The sequence below is a fragment of the Delphinus delphis genome, chromosome 12 (genome assembly GCF_949987515.2).
Source record: "Delphinus delphis chromosome 12, mDelDel1.2, whole genome shotgun sequence".
Lineage (NCBI taxonomy): Eukaryota > Metazoa > Chordata > Mammalia > Artiodactyla > Delphinidae > Delphinus > Delphinus delphis.
In genome coordinates, this window is record NC_082694.2 from 10,637,426 (window position 1) to 10,656,282 (window position 18,857).

Here is an 18,857-nt window from a genome sequence, read left to right on the forward strand (position 1 = left end):
CGGGGAAGTTCAGGACAGGGTATGGATTCTCACTCGGCATCACTGCTTTTCCTACTAAAGCATGTCCACAAGTCTAATCCTCTCAATACAGCAGAGTGGCTAATATTTTGGCCACGATTTGGAAAGCACGTTCCTAAGGGGAAGGGATTGGTTTTTGTTTTGTGTCATTTTTGGCCTAGGAGCAAGTTCTTTATTATCAGGAGTAATTACCAATTATATCCTTCACTGCTTCTGACCTATCATCCAAGCTCTCTGTTTACCCAATGAATGGTGACAGGATACTTGGATCAACATCTACAAGTATTGAGCCTGTGACTTGAGCCCATATAGTGTAGTAGCTAAGAGTAAAGATCTAGAAGCAGATTTCCTGGTTCAAGGCCAAGCTCTTGACAGCTGTCTGCTCTTATGTGAATTACTTTACCTTTGTGCACCTGTTTCTCCTCTGTAAAATGGGAGCCGTAACAGTTACGTTCCTCACAGGGATGCTAAGAAGGCCGAAAAAGTCATCCACAGAAGGTACTTAGTAGCCACTTAATGTTTGCAATTTTTACTATTATCACCCTTTAGCAGAATTGATAGGCCCAATGGACCCAATCTTGAAATCCCCACTCTGCTACAAGACAAATCACCTCAGCCCTTAAGCACTTCCTGCCTTATACTGACACGTGGGTCTCTGGTCCAGCTAACAAGTCTGCCCCCGCTTGAGCATAAGGACATGGTCTGATACTCATGTAGTGGGCACTCAAATAGTTTACCAAGCAAATTATTCCAAATGATTTTATTTTTAAGCATTATATATACATTTATAAGCACACTTGTGATGTACTTTATACACATGGATTTGGTAGCTGTTAAAGGACAAGTGCCTACTGGGAAATTCCTTTCTACAAGAATAAAGTATGGAAACAGAGCAATTTAGGAGACAAACTATTATACATGGATACAAAGAATGGACACAGTTGCCTAATCAAGGATAGTAAGGACTCTCTCCTCCCTCCTAGGTGGTCACCACAGAAAACTTTAATCAAGGACAGAGCGTCAGGCAGCTGGTTCTAGACAGTGAAGGAGAGAAGGGAAGAGCAGCAGACACACAGCGCAGTCAGCTGCAGCCTTGCCACCAGCCCACGGCACTGAAGCACCAAGTGCAGGCATCCTGGCCACTGAGGAAGCACGGGCTTCTCTCCCCACGGACTCAATCCCCCTGCCGCACCAGAACATCGGAAAGGTCCTCAGTTCCTTCCAGCTTTAGATTCTGAAGGAAGATCAAACACACATGAACTTTGATATCCACAGGATACAAGAATCAGAAAACAAACTCGGGGGAAACGAGGTGGTGACTACAAAGAACGAGGTTTGTCCCATGACTATAAGTAAAACTGTCACAGCAAATATAATCTGCATGAAAAAGCTGGTTCCAAATCCTTGCCAACTGCAGGGGGAAGAAAGCAAGCCTGCTCTGATTTCCGCAACAATCTCCGTCAACGGTCTAAGAGTTAAGCTCTCGGCCCTGGAAGGAGCTGTGGGAAGTGATAGGGAGGCCACCAGGGGCCATGGCACACGTGTATCAGCCCTGCCATGCATGACCTTCTCCAGGCCCTTCCCTCACTGCTCGGGAACCTCAAACCTTGGCGATGGCCATGACGGCCACGCTCTCCCTCCCATCTCTGCACAGGCCTTTTCCCTGCTCCCACTGCCTCCCCGATCCTCCCATCCCCCGGATCCTTCACCAGCCCCAGGCAACCGTCCCCTCAGGACTAAAGAGCTGTCAGAAGCCCTTCCTCACACGGAAGCCCAACTGCACCAGGACCATCGCTGCCTTGCCTGGCACTGGAGGTAGGCATGGTGTGGTGGCACACCTTCCTCTCCTGCTTAAGATGGAAAGCACAAACCTCACCTCCCAGGTGACAGCTGAGGGGGAGCTCGTTACCAGAGAGGTAGATGAAGAGTCCAGATGGGCGTGAAAACCTGGGAGCAGGCAGGCCTAAAAGGGGTCACATTCTGGCACAAGGTGTTGTAAGATTTCTCTTCGTGGCTCTAAGCTCTGAGTTACCCCAGGTCCCTGCAGATTATCTGGTAACTGTTGGCCAGCGCTACCAGTCAGATCTTCTCAAATAGCCCAAAGCTCAGCCCAACAGGTCATGGTCTATGGGCCATCTCCTGATTCTTCAAATGCTGAGCCCCCTGGGCCCCTTAGAGAGATTTGGTCGCAGCAAAGCAAGAGAAGCTGGCTCTGCCGCTGGGGGAGGCGGGGTGGTGCCAGAGCCAGAGCACATGGACCTCAGTGAAGCCTGGAGTCCCTCATGCTTTCCAGCCATGTGTCTGCTTGGCCCCAGTCTACTGGGAACCGAGCGGAGGCACTGAAGCTGCTCTCTCACAGCAGAGACACGCGGCCCAGGGCAGCACTGATCCTCCAGCTGCTGCGACTGAGTGAAGTCACTAACACATAGAATTTGGACTCAGGGTAAGTTTCTGAGCTTTGGTGGCACACGACATTTTAGGGGACTGCGCGGGCTAGGGGAACACACCCAGTGAGAGAGTCCACCAGCACCTACGCCCACTAGGATGCTGTGAGATTCCAACCTCACTCAGAAAAGCTTAGCAGGGACTACCCTGGTGGCGCAGTAGTTAAGAATCCGCCTGCCAAGGCAGGGGACACGGGTTCAAGCCCTGGTCTGGGAAGATCCCACATGCCGCAGAACAACTAAGCCTGTGCGTCGAAACTACTGAGCCTGCGAGCCACAACTACTGAGCCCGTGCTCCACAACTACTGAAACCCGCACACCTAGAGCCCATGCTCTGCAACAAGACAAGAAACCACATGAGTAGCCCACGCACCGCAATGAAGAGTAACCCCCACTTGCGCAACTAGAGAAAGCCCGCATGCAGCAACGAAGGCCCAATGCAGCCAAAAATAAAAATAAAAAATAAATAAATTTATAACAACAACAACAAAAAGCTTAGCAGCGTTACTTTGAACGTGTCTAGCCCCAGCACTAGAGATGCTCACGGCATATGCTACAGCCCAGCCCACAGTCCTGGGGACACTAAAGGACACCAAGTCTCAGGCAGCACCAAACGCATGGGCTTGCTGGCTGCCTCGCTGGGGTGCCTCCCGGGAAGCGGGAGTGCCACCAGCCCCTGAGAAGATGGGTCTCGCCTGCTCCTCAGTGACTGCCCCACAGCCGCTCAGCCGTCGGCTGGCCGGGCACAAGGAGGAGCCGGCACACTGTCACAGTCAGCACTCCTGCTGTCTCCCTCCTGCGAAAGACATCTCTAGTCCCGAGACATCCTTCATAGCCCATGGCGGCTCAGCATTGCTGGCGCTGCCTCTACGTCTCTGCTCTCTCCCTGAGTCTGTTTCCATCCAGCCTCATCTCTCCCCTCTTTTCTCCGCCACGTTTCCCACGTGTCCTGACGTTAGCACTGGCAGGATTTGGCCTTTAAAGCCTTTGACACCCAGTGATGCAAAAGCACCTTATGTTTCAAGTTGGGAACTGAAAGATCACAATCTCAGCATCTAAAATTTTCCCATTTGGGTCCTCTTCATAATTTTCATTTCTAATCATACCTGTTGGCCTTTTTATAAGTTACTTTTAGGTGTCTGGTTAATCCTGTGGGTTGAAGGTACCACATAAGTTGCTGTATTTAAGGTGTCCTATGAGGCCGCTCATGAGTGACAGAAAGCTCCAGCAGGTTGGCACAGAGAACACGCCCACGCTTACCAGATTTACCCACCTTTTCATTGGCTAAATGTAGCAGACATGCAAAGGCCAGAGGTATGGAGAGGTTCTGAGCCATAAGGGGAGGCAGGCTGGAAAACAAAGAGGCTAGTAAGTATTTAGCTGTCACTGCAATTCCAGGAACAAAGGCTCTTTCATCAAGTATGAATACACATGGTCAGTGAATAAACTAATGAGAAATAAACATTTCAGATGCCTTTTAGAAGCAGGTTTTTCCAGTTTCTTATTTGGAAATAAAATATTTCCTGTTCCATTCCAGCCACTGGTGCAGAAAAATGCCTTTTTAAAGGTGGGCTACATTAACTCATTTATCAATGCAGAGAAGAAACAGAAAAACTGTGAGAAGTGTGAAAATGGCACGTTGTGTGCAGAGGGGGTCTGTCATACCAACAGCCTGGGCTGGCGCTCCCTCAGCTGGGGCTCGCTCCCTCAGCTGGGGCTCGGAGGAGGGGGGGGCTGGGGGAAGGGGGGGAGTGGGGAGGGGAGGGGGAGGAGGGGAGGAGGAGTGGGGAGGGGGAAGGGAGTGGGGAGGGGGAGGGGAGGAGTCTGTTGGCAAGCACCTCTTCTGCAGGTCCTTTGTGAGCCCACTGAGCTTCTTGTCAGCCACCTGTACTGGGTCCCCTGCTTCTCCATTTTCTCTGTGGTTTGCCTGACAGAAGAAAGGACACTTAGAGATCAGACTAGGCCCAGTTCACTTTTGAGAGAGCAACATAAGCTTAGAAAGCTGTATCTCTAAAAAGAAAAGCCTACATCAGAATGAAACCAAAACAATTTCTTCGGTACATTTTGAAGAAAAAGGATCCATAGAGGGACCCAGTACCTCAGCCCTGGACCCTAACACTGACATCGACAGGGGTGGGGGGGTGGGCGGGCGGACAGGACTGGGTGATAATATGGATGAAACATTGATAATGGGCACTGAAGTGGTCATTGACTATACTATTTTCTACTTTTGAATATTGTCATTAGAAAGAGTTTGTTTAAATAAATCTATATTAACCAGAATCCCTGGAGGACAGGGTATTAGGAGTCATTTAAATTCAAAGGTTAAACAGAACCCTCTTCCTACTTTTTAAAAAGTACATTTCTCTTATATTTGCATCCCATCCCATTTTAATTGATAAAACCTTATGAATATGACTGAAGCTTTATCTGACATCCAAGACTACAGCTCAGGGTCCTTAATCAAATCATGCATTTTCACTTCTCAACCAGCAGGGGAAGGTATAATAGAACGTGTTGAGTTTGGAAAGCTCAGAACATTGAGCAGAAGTCTAGAAGAGGAGATGGAAAGATTCTAGTTAACCAGAAAGTTCCATTTAGTTGGAACAAGTTAATCAGGGTTTCACTTTGCTCTAAAGGAGAGACAATTTGACAGCATCATATATATACATATATATGTATACATAATATATATAACTACTTTCCTACTTTCCCAAATCAGAATTATTAGATCAAAGAGCTTAAACATTTTAGGGTACCTGAGATGTTAGAAGCTGCTTTCCAAAAGGGTTATTTATCAACTTAATTTGCACCAGCAGCGAATAAGTACTCCAGTTCTTCCTCTAACTCCATACTGAAAAATGTCGTTTAATTGCTAAAGCTGTTATTTTAAAGCAGCATAAAGATGCCATCATTTGTATTTTTTGATTACGAGCAAGACTGAGTAATGTCCCATACACTAGTTTACCATCTGTATCACCTTTTGTGTGACCTGCCTGTTCATATACTTGGTTCATTTCAGAGGTGTGATGTCTTTCTTGTATTTCTGAATGAATGCTTTCCACGTTAGGGCTACTCATCTAGGAGCTCAAACACAAGCCGCACCCTCCTCCATGCTGGGCACCTACAGAATGAGTGGAACCCGTTACCTCTGCATCCGCCTGCTTGGGGATCTCCATCAGCAGACTCCACATGCTCTGCTTCAACTTCTTCATGTCCATCTTTTTGGCAGCCTTCGCATACTGAATTTCAATTTTATTTACCTGAAATAGGTATGTGACGAGTAAAAATAAGCATAATAAAGAAGCATTTACCACCAGCTCTTTGTAAAAAGAAAGTCTGGAGTTCAAATAATGAAAAAATCTAGTTTATACCACAGAGTTATAGAGCTTTCTTTGGACATACACAGAGTCCTTCATTTCAATCTAATTTATTTTTGATCAAGTACAGTCTTCGTTAAGGATATCCTGGAATTCCAGTGTAAGAGATAAGTGAATCAAATGTATATGAAAGCACCAAGCCTGTCACTTGGTAGGGAACAGATGCCTGATGTATGATAATTTAATATGAGTTGAATCTGGCCAAGATTTTCCAGAGCCAAATAGCTAGCCTTACCCAACCAGCATAGAAACCCATTTTGTCTGCCTGCACCCTTCATTCACATAGTTTGCTTGTGTGACTGGCTCACCCCTAGTCATATGGCTTATCACAATCTTTGGAGAGATGGCTAGTTCCACACAAACACAATTAGCATAATTAGTCCAGTGGCGCAGTGGTTAAGAATCCGCCTGCCAATGCAGGGGACACGCATTTGATCCCTGGTCCGGCAAGATCCCACATGCCACGGAGCAACTAAGCTCGTGCGCCATAACTACTGAGCCTGCACTCTAGAGCCCGCGAGCCACAACCACTGAAGCCTGCGCCTAGAGCCCGTGCTCCACAACAAGAGAAGCCACTGCATTGAGAAGCCCACGCACTGCAACTAAGAGTAGCCCCTGCTCATCGCAACTAGTGAAAGCCTGCGCCCAGCAATGAAGACCCAATGCAGCCATAAATAAATAAATACATAAATGAATGAATGAATGAATGAATCAGCCACTTAGAGAGCAATGGGTTAAAATCGAGAAGGAAAAATATCAAGTTCAGACCAATGTGACTCTCATGAAAGATACAAATTAAACAGATCTCAGGCAAACAATATCAGATATAATTCTTGGCTTCCTCTTTACCTTCTGGGGCTCAGCGACCAGATTTGACTCCCCGTAAGTGGTGATATCTAATCCTTGGACTTCAGGCGCGTCATCGTTGTCTTGTGTTGTCGTAGGTGGATGGCCAGAATGGTCAAAGGTCCCAACTGGTCCCACAAATAAGTCATCTGACTCTTCATAGTCACTGTCAGCAGCCTGAGCAAGGAAATAGCTCTTCAAGTTCGGCAGAGCTGTTTGAGGGGCTTAGAAATATCCTTGAAACAGATTCCGTACACAGCAAGAGCAGAGCACCCGAGAGTTCGTGACATTGAGTCAAACCTAGAATGGACTTCTAGGTCCTCTAGTCATCTTCCTGTTGCACATACACCCTACTAGAGAGGCATCTATTAACTAAGCCCTCTGGAGTGAGAGTTAAAAGGAATTCAGTAATCACAACAGCCAGTGTCCCTCTGCTTCTAATGGATTTAGGATTTCATTTTACAGAAAGCACTCCTGAAATACCAGAGACGTGACCTGTCGGCTGGCCACAAGCAGGGGTCCTGCTGGGAGCCAGTGAGAAAGTCATTCTTGGACTGAGCCCAGCAGAAACAGACCAGGTCTCTGGGGTGGGGCCCAGGAACTGGGTAACAGGCTCTCTGGGTGACCCTTAGGCCTACTGAGCTTGAGGAGCATTGGGCAAGAGGCCAGTCTGGATTTTTACTAAAATGTAACAACCGGGCTGTCCTGGTGGCGCAGTGGTTGAGAGTCAGCCTGCCGATGAAGGGGACACGGGTTCGTGCCCCGGTCCGGGAAGATCCCACATGCCGCGGAGCGGCTGGGCCCGTGGGCCATGGCCACTGAGCCTGCGCATCCGGAGCCTGTGCTCCACAACGGGAGAGGCCACAGCAGTGAGAGGCCCGTGTACCGCAAAAAAAAAAAAAAAAAATTAAAATGTAACAACCTAATTCTCTTCCAAGCAAGAAAATAAGGTGAATAAGCTATTCTTCCAATTCTTTCCCTTCTCCTCACTTGCAGGGACACAGATGGAACCTAATATTTCCCCCCTATCTGTTATATTTCCATCTGCTATCTCATTCATAGAGTCATAGAAGGGATTTTGAGATTATTTAGTCTAACTAAGATCTAAAGATGGGGAGTAGTTTGTACAAGTTCACAATGTGAGAACCAAAATCAGAGCTACAAACCTGGTCCCCTGAGATCCATCCTCTACACTTTCTTTTTCCCCATTAGGACACACCGTCTTCACATGTCTATGTGTTATGTCTCCCCAGCCAAAAAATATTAGCTTGTAAGAGTAAGAAGAGTGTTTCTTTTCCTTTGAAATCCCAAAAGAGCCAGGATAAGTGCTTTGTACAGGCTCAAGATTCCATCCGCATTTTGACAGTTTACTGGAGTATGTCCACTTTTTTCCTGTGTACAGAGCTTAGAGTAAGGCAGGCCAAGGTTCTGGCTATTGCCTCAGCTCTGCTCAGTTCTCTGATGCCTGGGGCAGGGCAAGCATCCACAAACCCCCACCTGATTCAGAATTTCCTATAGTCATCTGCCATACAGGAAAGGGCAAGAAGGGAAGCAGGAGAGAAACACCCTACTGCTTAGAAGGGAGGACAGAGCTCTTGCCCCCGTTTACCTGTGATCCAGGGCAGAAGTTGGAGGTGTCATTAGGGTTGTTGTAATCATAGTCGTCAATTTCTTCACAATGCTCGGTCCCTGCCCTCTGGCCTTGGGCCATCTTAAGTAACTAGAATGAAGGAAAAAACAACTGCAGAAAGCAATTTCTAGAAAAGCAGCTAGTAAACTAGGTTGGGGAGATAACCTTAGTTCCTACGATCATGTCCCAGAACATTAGGGTTTTAAGGGCCCTGAGAGGTCATCTAATCCAGCCAACTTCCAACTAACCATACAACTCCACTCTAGAGCAAGCCCAGTGCAGCAAGGCTCCGAGCCACCTTCCATCCCAAATACACCAGAGCAGCCGGTTTGCAATTAGGTCTGCACACAACTTTATTTGAAAGTGTTCCTTCACTAAAAACAAAGCCACCTACAACTATCTGAAAAGAAGTCCACTTGGTTGCTGCTTGAAGAATTCTGACAGAAAACTCAATCACTACTTTAATTCACAGGCAGCTGGTCCCATTCCTGGGCCATCACTGTTCCCCACATAGCTACAGGGAGAAACCCGAGCTCTGCTCCCTGCCACCACATCTGCGGCTCTTGTTCCGCCTGTGAGGGCCTCACAGAGCAAGTCTGCCTCCTCTTTTGGAAGTGCCTGTCGACCAGAGCCCTTCAGATTTGCAGGCCCTTAGGCCACTGATCCTCATCTGGGGTGTGTGTCTTTGGGGTGAAGGAAATGGAATTGAAGGTGTGTACAGTTTACAGAAGCACATTGAATATTTTAATATAAATATATACTCCAAAAGTAGCCCCCCAAAACCCCTCAGTGGTTTTGTATTACAAATCCAAAAATAAACAATAGATATTTATTAAGAAATGCCCACTTTCTTCCACTTTCCTTCATATGACACAATTTCTAGATCCCTCTCCATTTAGAATAATACTCTCCTCTGGACACACTCTAAATTGTCCATAGTCTACAAGAAATGTTTCAGGAAGGGTACGTGACCCCCCTCATGTATTGGGTGGTTGCCATTAGAATCACCCTTTAAGATCTTAAACTGGATGGCTGGTTGACCTGTATAGTCTCTAGCCAGACTGAGTGTTAATAGTCCAGTGTTTACTTTCCAGTGTTTAATAGCCATTGTCCTAGAAGGACACCTCCTGGAAGGACGAGGTGAGGAATCTCGGGATCCTGCTGCCTGGCTGCCCTACTACACATGCAGGGAAATTTGTCCCTGTGGATAATCAGAAGCAGGAGTTCTTTCCTCTATAAGAAACAATTATGGAAAAAGAAACACAGAAAACTCCTGGAGTGCAAGAATCAAATGACTCTGTTCTACAACCTTCACATCTGAATATGCAAATTACCACCTAAGCCACATTCTTCAATGTTCATAGTAAGGGCCTGAGGAAGGAGAAGGTGGCTTGTGGCCATGGAAAGCAGCTGGAGCTGGGCCGGGCTCAGTGGAAGTGTCCTACCTCTCCCTTCAGCTCCCCAGCAGCCTGGCTCTGCTCCTCCGCCCCAGGGCTCTATGTTCTGATTACAGCAAGCAGCTGCTGGCATCTAACCGATACTGAACCATGACCACAGTTACTACTACTGCTGCAACTCTGTATCTTTCTGCATTTTTTTTCTTTTTTAAAATTGAGGTATAATTGACATGTAACAGTAAATTACTTCTTTCTGCATTTTTAAGAGTATTTTTGCTAAGTGAACAGTATTGATTACAAAGAAAATTATGAGTGTTGGATTATAAAAACAGAATGTGAGATATCAGCGAATTCAGGGAACTGTATACATATCATTAAGCCTTGTGGAGAGACAGGCAAGATAAGGAAGAGGAAACTGTAGACTGTTTGTATACTTGACACCACAAGATTAAAACAACCAGGAATGCAAATGAGTAGAGGGTCCAGATAAAACAGAACTTAGCATGACCCACTGCCTGGTTACCCTGGCAACGGGAACACCCTCTTGCTGCTTAGCATCCCCAGAGAGGCCACAGGCAAATGAAGTGAATAGCGACTGGGGTGCACACTGGCTAGCCTAGAGAGCTCACCTGAACAGTCATAGAAGGAGAGCAGGCAGGCTGTGCAGCGCTAGGGAGCCCCCGAGGACTGGCACCTACGTCGCCCTGCATGTCACAGTGGGCTCACGTCTACACCTTGATCATGGGGAGGCAATGTGGGCTGGGGAAAGCACCTGGCTAGTAGATCCACAACTATCATGAGAAGGTGAAAGAATCAAGAAATGACTAACAGCTTGTAAAAGCCTTGACAAAAGGTTGTTTATCCCCCTCGCATTTCGGCAAGTAGGCCAGAGTGTCCAGAAGTCCAACCAGGTGAGGTATTTCCAAGTCTTGAGTGTGCATCTGTCCTGTGAGTTTTTCCCTCCGGCTCTGCCCTACCCATGCGATCTCCCGGTAACTCCCTTGGGCTAACATGAATTCCTCCTCACGCGTTCTCCTTCTCCTGAAGGGCGCTGACAATCACACTACCCGCCACTTGATACCTCTGATGCTAAGAACAGGTTCAACAACAACATGACCTCAAGGAACCTAAGAATAGCCTTACCCTGGTGCCTGGTTTGAGATGCAGCTGGACAAGATTTTCAGTCTCATAGTGGAAATCTGTAGGAAGAGTTGTGGCTCTCCAATTCTGGTTCTCCAAAGTGGACTTGGTCAGAACAGTAGCTGCCTATTAATTAAAAAAAAAAAAGAAAAGGTAGTTTTTTGGCATCTTTAATAAAAATGGTATATATACACACTTTTTTTTTTTTTTGGAAGGAGCTTGGGAAGAGGTTGAGCAGCACTAATCTTCCTACTTCTGTGTAAAGGAGTGATTCTGTTAGACCTTATTCATATTGATTCTCTCTGCCACTGAGTTTGGGACTATTTCTTAATTCCTTCAGGGATTGAGGGAGAATGAAGCCATCCATTTACTCTAAGAGTTAAATTTATAATGAATTTTTAAAAAACACATCTAAAAGGGAAAGAGGAGTGCAAAGAGTAATTTAAGAAAGCACAAATGATAATAAATCCAGCACAAACCTTTGTTTTTCGAAAATATACATCAAAGTCAATATCATCGTCAAAGTCGATTTCAAAATCCTTCTTTGTGGTCTTCTTTCTGTTCTCTGAGTGCGAGGTAGTATCTTCTGCAGAAACGAACACAGATGTCAACACTGCTCACTTCTGTGGCCTATTTACTCATCTTGCAAGATCACTTGACAGCCTTACCAACCACAAGACAGCATTTGTGTCTGAGCATCATATCAGCACTAGGAAAGGCAAATCATACACCTAATATTTATCCCTATAATTTGTGTTTTTGACAAGAAAACAATACTAAAAAGATATGCTAATTAATCACTTCTTTTCAAAGAGAGAATGCAAACATTTAACACTGGCACAGCACTTCAGAGGGCTGCACAGTGCTGCCGGTGCAGTAACTCGCATGGCCCTCTGGAGCCTGGGGGTGCATTCCCACCTCTAGCCACTGTTTGAAGTCACATGGGTGCTGGGGGAGGAGAAAGTCACAAGCCAGCTCTCCTGACCCTGGGGAGGGTCCACTCACTCTTCCCACTCACAGGCTTCAGTCTTAACTGACCCCTCATCCCAGGCCAGGCCAACTGACTGTCCAACCAGGAGGCTCCTTATCTGTGTATTTCTACAGCTTGTCAGGAGGTACAAGACAGTGACCGGCATTTCCCTTCTTAGGCTGAACTGCTGACTGGCTGGTCACCTGCACTCTCTCTTCTTAGAGTTCCGTCTAGAAGTACATACGTTTGTGCCGGAGTCTAAAGCGCCAGTGCTCCGGGCCAGCCCACATCGACATGGTTCGGGGGCTAAAGTAGGAATACTCTCCAGGCTTCATGGATAGAAGGGGACACAAGCTCCAAACGTCTCCATCCCCGAGGGGAGTCATTTCTTCTCTGCAACACATGTGAAACCATGTTTTAACATGTACAGTCATGCATGTGTTGATATATACAAGACAACCGTGTATTTACATGTAAAGCAGCATATGACGCAGCTGCAGACTCTACCTACTTTTCCACAAATGGGCAACATTTCTAAGAGTAAGTCCAACATAAATACTTCATCATTAATAAGCCATTAGTTTTTACTTAATCAGTGCTTTTGCTTCTCTTCATTTTATAATACGATCATATCTATATAAGTACTTTAGATGTTTCAAAGTGCTTCATAAAATGAAGTTTACCCGTTTGAGAGACAAGAAAACAGAAAGTTGAGTTTTTATATAAGACTGCACAGCTAGTAAAAGCCAGAACTGGGAGCTGGACTGAATCCCAGCCTCAGGGTCTTTCCACACACAAGGTTTCCTGCCACATGACATGGTAACTGCGTTCCTTCTTCACCATGCTTCCATAAATGAGGGCTCCGCTAACACTGCTGTAGTTCCTACTGAAAGTGAAAAACATGTTATTCTAATTTATGTTCCCCACATGATTGGGGCCCCCCTTATAATCGATCTGTTAAACCATCTAGCTTTACTCTTTGCTGCGTGTGAAGTGCCTAACTGGCTCGTCCAGCATGGCAATTTTGGGTTGGTTTTTCGCCCTCTCTGCAAGGTACTAGAATGTGTGAGGTAGCTTTCACCTGAAGGCCCCTGCCAGGTCAGTGCTGCTGTAATGCCCTCTAAGGGTAACGGCAGTGAGGAAACTTCACACAGCGAGGACCTTTTCACCTGTATTGAGCCATATATAAAAATCTCCTTTACATCAAGGCCTATGGAATAAGCTAAAAAAGCTTTAAAAGAAGGAATTTGCCTTTATCTATAGAATCTTTTTTTAAAAACCAGTAAACTGTATTTGTATATTTACTGTGTGATGAAAACTTAATTTTTAAAATTAAACTATACTAGGGACTTCCCTGGTGGCGCAGTGGCTAAGACTCCTCGCTCCCAATGCAGGGGGCCTGGGTTTGATCCCTGGTCAGGGAACGAGATCCCGCATGCCCGAATTAAGAGCCCGTGTGCCACAACTACAACCCAGCGCAGCCACATTATTAATTTAAAAATTAAATTAAAATATACTTAAAAATCCCCACTTCTAGTCTGTAACTGCCTAGCCTGTGTTGTTAAGTAATAACTGTACTGCATGGTACTGCATTTCCCCCAGAGGGAGAAAGAAGACAGCTTCAGGAGCATCCCCACTCAATTCTCAGATACTCTCCTGTTAAAGCGAGGGCGATTGGGAGGGCAATTTATTGGGAACTTACGGGCAAAGCTCTAAAGAGCTTGGCTCCCATCTTCTGAGAGTCTGTGGGCCAGAACCAGACTGAGGCCCTTGGGGCTTGAACTCTAGCCTTTTAATAATTCTTTCAATACACAATGTTATGTGGCAGGCACCCTACTGGTCCCAACTCCCCCACTCACCAACTAACTTAATCCACAGCCCACTCCTCCATCAGGCAGGCTTCTCTCTGCCCTCTGGACGGAGTCTTTGTTTCTCCTACCCACCCCCACAACCACAAGTCCCCTCCTTCAATGTAACACCAGCTCAGTCATGCTGCACTACTACCTGCAGGTTAAAGGTCTCCCCAGTTAAGTGCTCTGGGGTGGATCCTTCCATCCACAGCTCATTACGTGCGGCCAGGATTGGCCAAGGGTGCTGGGCAACTCCCAGCTCCACCCCATTTCCTACCCTCTCTAAGCCTGTTTCCTCACCTGTAAAACGGGGATAACAGGACCTAATTATAAGGCTGTTGTAAGGATTAAGTGATTGTACTTTATATATTATATAAATTATTTGAAATAACTCAGGTAAGGCACCTGGCAGAGTGTCTGGCACGAAGTCAGGATAATAATGAGCTCAGTAAACATCAGATACTACTATTATCATCTAGTCCCAACCGTTCACTTTATGGGTGAGAAAACAAAGACCCCAAAGATCATGCCACTTGTCCCACATCTCACAGCCATCCACAGCAGGGTCAGGCTTCGTTCAGTGCAAACACTTGCTGAGCTCCCAGGAAGCTCCCTATCCTTATGCCACGGGTAAGGATTTCAAGATGGACAAAACCCTAGACTAGAACCTAAGTCCCCTGCCCCTAATGTGCTCGCTCAGTAGGATGGAGTCTAAGATTTTGTTCTGTCTGGAACTGGGGAGAGAAATGGAGACATCTGTTCAAAATAACCATCTATGGTTATACGGTTACAACAAAATAACAAAATGGAAGTGACTAAAGTCCTTCACTACACCAGTTCCTCAGATGTCACCTCATTGTTTAGCAAAAGTGATAGCTCTTCTCTGACATTTGAAAATGGTATTAAAAGACCTCATCCCTCCAACCTGCCTACCATTTCCCACTTCTTAGAAGATAGGATGGGAAAAGGGACAAAATCACAGGTCTGGTAATAGTAAAAATCAGGAGGGGAGGGTTCTGAAAGGGCCTAGGGGGTAATTTTTCCTTGAGGTCCAAACTTTCAGCCCCTTGACTTCTACTCAGATCTGAAGAGGCATTATCAATCTAATCATTCCCCCCATGGGGAGACAAAGTGAGCTCAAGAAAGCAATCTCATCCTGGAGACACTCAAGCAACGCTCTTGAAGGGATCTTTGCCTCGGTGGGAAATTATACTGGACAACTTCTAAAGTTTCGCACATACTAAACCAGCTTGCCTGTCCCCACTCCCAGGTTTTCCAAGCTGCTGCTACAGGCACAGGGTTATCAGAGGATCTGTTTGTTCTAGTCTCGTGGAATCTGCTACACCCAGGCCCATTCAAGACCTTTAGAGGCCCTCGGCACTGCAGGATTGTGGGATCCTGCTTGCAGACCATATTCAAAATTAAAATGATACTAACCTATTAAGTACATATAATAAAGGCCAACGAAGTTCAGACTGCCTTATGGCGCTATTAGACTAATCAAGAATCTAAATGACTAGAGGCCAATCCTACCGTCTCCCACACCTCATATGCTCATTTCTACATGCTTTTTTAGTTTTCCTTGCTTTGCTCATCCCCGGTCTACCTATCTAACGACCAACACTGCCCAGACCCATCTCTGCCCTTTAGGCAGGGGCCACTTTCTTCTGGTAATCAACACATAAGCCTGTTTTCTGTCTATAACTGATATGGAGTGATTCAGCCAAAAGCCAGACCATGTGCAGGGTGTCGAAAGGGAGCACCCTCCATGCTACCAAAATGGAGGTGGTGAGGACAGCCACCAATGAAGTAGCTACTATAACCCAGCACTTTATGCATTTTAGTTCTATGCTTATGGACTCCTGCAATGTCAGGTTTATGCCCAATAAGTGGCTGAGCTGACATTCAAAGGCAGATTGATTCCACGGTGAGTCAGAATGGCTCAGCCTGTGTGACAACAGCACAGAAGCCCAGCCAATCAGAGAGACGAAATTAGACTGTCCCAGCAGGAAATCTGGGAAAACTCCTACAGGAACATTTCCCGTGGCCCTGAGTGCCTTACTGGCAGCTCTGAACATGGCAGGGCTCCTTCCAGCTCCCGAACTTGGTGTGATCCGCAGCTGCGGTGTGGTCCCCAACTGCGGTGTAGTCCGGTTCATCATTGGCATCAAAGTCGTCCTCCAAGGCCCCAATACGGAAGTCCCCGCAGTCGCTCTCCTCCACCTCGGCATTGATGTCAAACACCTGATCGTTCTTCTTAAACTTGTCCACCAGGGCCGACACCGACTGGAAGGGACAAAGAGAGCCCCCAGTTCTCTGCATTCCCGTCACCACCCCCGCCACTGCTGGAGGACCGCCCCCCCCGCCCGCACTCCCTGGAGCCAGTGTTCTCACAACAGCAAAGCGCTGAGGAAGTTTATATTGTGCGGCACAGGATGAAGCTGTATTGTCGTTAGGCACATTTTGTAAAACATGGAACAGGAATCTGCATCCTTTAACTACATGTTTAGAGAAGACAGTTTTCCATGGAAACCATTTATTTTGGAGGTTGTAGTAAGTAGGCTAAAGGGGGCCAGGCTAAAAATACACAGAGGAAAGCTTTACACATGATAATTTCTCAGGAAACTCTGTGCCAAGGGACTCAACCCTGAAGAGCAGGAAATTCCTCAAGCTTGACAGCAGCCTAAGAGACCAGAGGCCACTGGGACAACCATGTTTGAGAGTAAATCTGATAAAAAATCGAGCACCGAGGAATGGAAGGATTGCCTTACCCTGGGGAAGCAGACATGAAGTTGATCCCAGTACTCTAATCCCAGCTGGCTAGTGAGCCTGCTGCAGCACACAATACCACTCCCACCCCTGCCCCAGGGCTTAGTCCCTACGGAGGAGCCAAAGGAAATATTTTCTGTACTGCTGGCTAAATAAAAACGATGCCACAGTTTTGGTTCCCATTGGGCAGAACTAATCTTAGGCCATCTCACTGAAACCACGAGCTGTTGGAGAAATGCCCAGAGCCCTCAGAAATCCAGAAATTGACCACACCTCATTATGTGTTTCACTGTCCCATTTAGTGAACTGGAACCCCGCCAGGGAAGGGCAGATCTGACGGTCTTCCACACACTGCTGCAGGGGTGCTGGGAGGACAGGAAGATCACAAAGAGGGTTCAGAGCAGGATGGAGACACACCTCACCCCCTCAAGATGACCAGAGCAGCACCATGGAGGGAGGGGCACAGCCACCTCCTGTTTCTCGGGAAGAGGCTGGCTGGCAGCCGATCTGTTTGCAGATCACTCTCCTGGCACAGGGCGTGCACTCAGGCACATGCCCACACTAGAGGCAGGCTCCACACTGGCATCCCAGGAATGAGGAAAACACTAGAGCAGAAACCCGAAGCACAGACTTTGACTCTGAAATCGACTCTGTGCCCTAAGCTAGAGTTGGGAAATCAAAAACCCATCCTTAAAGCATAGTAAGTGCACAGCCAATTGTGCAATGCCACTTATTCTAGTCCCAAATTAAACTAGGTATAGATTACCTACCTCAGTTGAGTGCATACACCTGGACAATTGTTAGTACAAAATAATTATACTCAGCAAATTTTAGACAAGAATAAACAGGAGAATGGGCCCCGTAACATCTGCGTAGCCCTGCAGAGGGGAGGAACAATTTCATGTAACACACGAAAATCATTCCACGGGAGAACAGCGCCTGGCCCTCACACCACCCTGGGCCTGTCCTCAGAGGATCTCCCAGAGAGGGGTGTGGAAGGGGGGGTAAAATCGCTGCCAAGCCTGTATGAGGGACTGACAACAAGACAGATCTGTTCTCAGACCACCACGGAGGATTCTGAAAACAGTTCACAAAGCCCTCTTCTCCTCGGGATCCCCTGGGTTAGTAACAGGCCTCTGGCTCAACAAGTCTCTTAAAGCCCCTCTCCCAAGTCCAAAACTCTGACACTCCAGGGTGACTGCTAGCAGGGCAACTGAAGGACGTGGCACATACAGACCACGAGCACTGGCTACTACTGTTGAAGACTCCATGCTGCAAACAGGCTGAAAACTTAGTTTCTCCCAAAAAATGCCCACTTTGTCATTCCAGAGGAACCTTCTGGGCAAATAAGCAACAGAAGAGCATGATGGGCTTACTACACCCATGGTTATGTAGAAACTCCTCTGATGACTGAACTGCTCTGCTAAAAGGCATCACGTGGACCTACCTTTTAAATCGGTCATTTCCACCCAACCTAAATCCGGCAAGTCAAGAGGTTCTCCAGTGGAGAGAGTCTGGACATCGGAGGGAAAGAGCAGCTCACTTCTATAGTCGTGGCAGTGGAGGGTGGAGAGAAACACCCCTGCTGTACTGCACTCATCAAACGAGGCTGCTGTCTTCTGGAACATGGGATCAATCTGAGCACAAAAACAGAGGGAACCCAGAATTATGGGATGTAGCCAAAGGAAATAGAAAATCTCATTCACTGGACCCTGCTCATTCGCAGCTGCATATACTGGATTGAAATGTCTCTGCACATGATCAAAAAAGGGGGAGGGCCTTTCTAACTGACCAGGTAAAATCCCATCCCAGTTCAAAAGGAGGGCTGTACATGGTCAGATGGATAAATGTACACAGTAAATGGTGACAAGCTTATACTGTGTCAATCTGTTTGTTTACAAACAACCCAATCAAAAGATGGGCAGAAGACTTAAATAGACATTTCTCCAAAGAAGACATACAGATGGCCAACAGACACATGAAAAGATGCTCAACACCTAATTATTAGAGAAATGCAAATCAAAACTACAATGAGGTATCACCTCACACTGGTGAGAATGGCAATCACCTAAAAATCCACAAACAATAAATGCTGGAGAGAGTGTGGAGAAAAGGGAACCCTCTTACACTGTTGGTGGGAATGTAAATTGATACAGCCACTATGGAGAACAGAATGGAGGTTCCTTAAAAAACTAAAAATAGAACTACCACTTGACCCAGCAATCCCACTCCTGGGTATAGACCCGGAGAAAACCATAATTCAAAAAGATACATACACCCCAATGTTCATTGCAGCACTAATTACAATAGCCAGGACATGGAAGCAACCTAAATGTCCATCAACAGAAGAATGGATAAAGAAGATGTGGTACATATATACAATGGAATATTACTGAGCCATAAAAAGGAAGGA

The 18,857-nt window shown here is 46.5% G+C and overlaps 2 protein-coding genes across 8 annotated transcripts in view; one reads left to right on the top strand and one right to left on the bottom strand.

Moving 5' to 3' along the window:
* Window positions 1-5,668, top strand: part of NEURL3 (neuralized E3 ubiquitin protein ligase 3) — a 79,080-nt gene extending 73,412 nt beyond the window's left edge. For 3 of the 6 annotated variants that reach the window (XR_011246674.1, XR_011246675.1, XR_011246676.1), the window contains one exon: window positions 5,533-5,640. The gene's annotated coding sequence lies outside the window, so the exon portion shown is untranslated. Of the gene's footprint in view, window positions 1-1,001; window positions 1,139-5,532 lie in introns of those variants that run through there. The other 3 variants (XR_011246673.1, XM_069541262.1, XM_069541261.1) reach the window with 3 other exon arrangements.
* Window positions 1,129-18,857, bottom strand: part of NCAPH (non-SMC condensin I complex subunit H) — a 39,138-nt gene continuing 21,409 nt past the window's right edge. The window contains exons 7-18 of one of the 2 annotated variants that reach the window (XM_060027329.1): window positions 17,892-18,081; window positions 16,718-16,809; window positions 15,738-15,961; window positions 12,070-12,218; window positions 11,335-11,441; window positions 10,859-10,981; window positions 8,298-8,408; window positions 6,692-6,865; window positions 5,612-5,725; window positions 4,301-4,389; window positions 3,736-3,811; window positions 1,129-1,252 (exon numbers count right to left, since the gene is read on the bottom strand). In XM_060027329.1, coding sequence (XP_059883312.1) covers window positions 1,193-1,252; window positions 3,736-3,811; window positions 4,301-4,389; window positions 5,612-5,725; window positions 6,692-6,865; window positions 8,298-8,408; window positions 10,859-10,981; window positions 11,335-11,441; window positions 12,070-12,218; window positions 15,738-15,961; window positions 16,718-16,809; window positions 17,892-18,081 — 1,509 coding nt within the window. In that variant the 3' untranslated portion in view covers window positions 1,129-1,192. Of the gene's footprint in view, window positions 1,253-2,804; window positions 3,812-4,300; window positions 4,390-5,611; window positions 5,726-6,691; window positions 6,866-8,297; window positions 8,409-10,858; window positions 10,982-11,334; window positions 11,442-12,069; window positions 12,219-15,737; window positions 15,962-16,717; window positions 16,810-17,891; window positions 18,082-18,857 lie in introns of those variants that run through there. The other variant, XM_060027328.2, reaches the window with a different exon arrangement.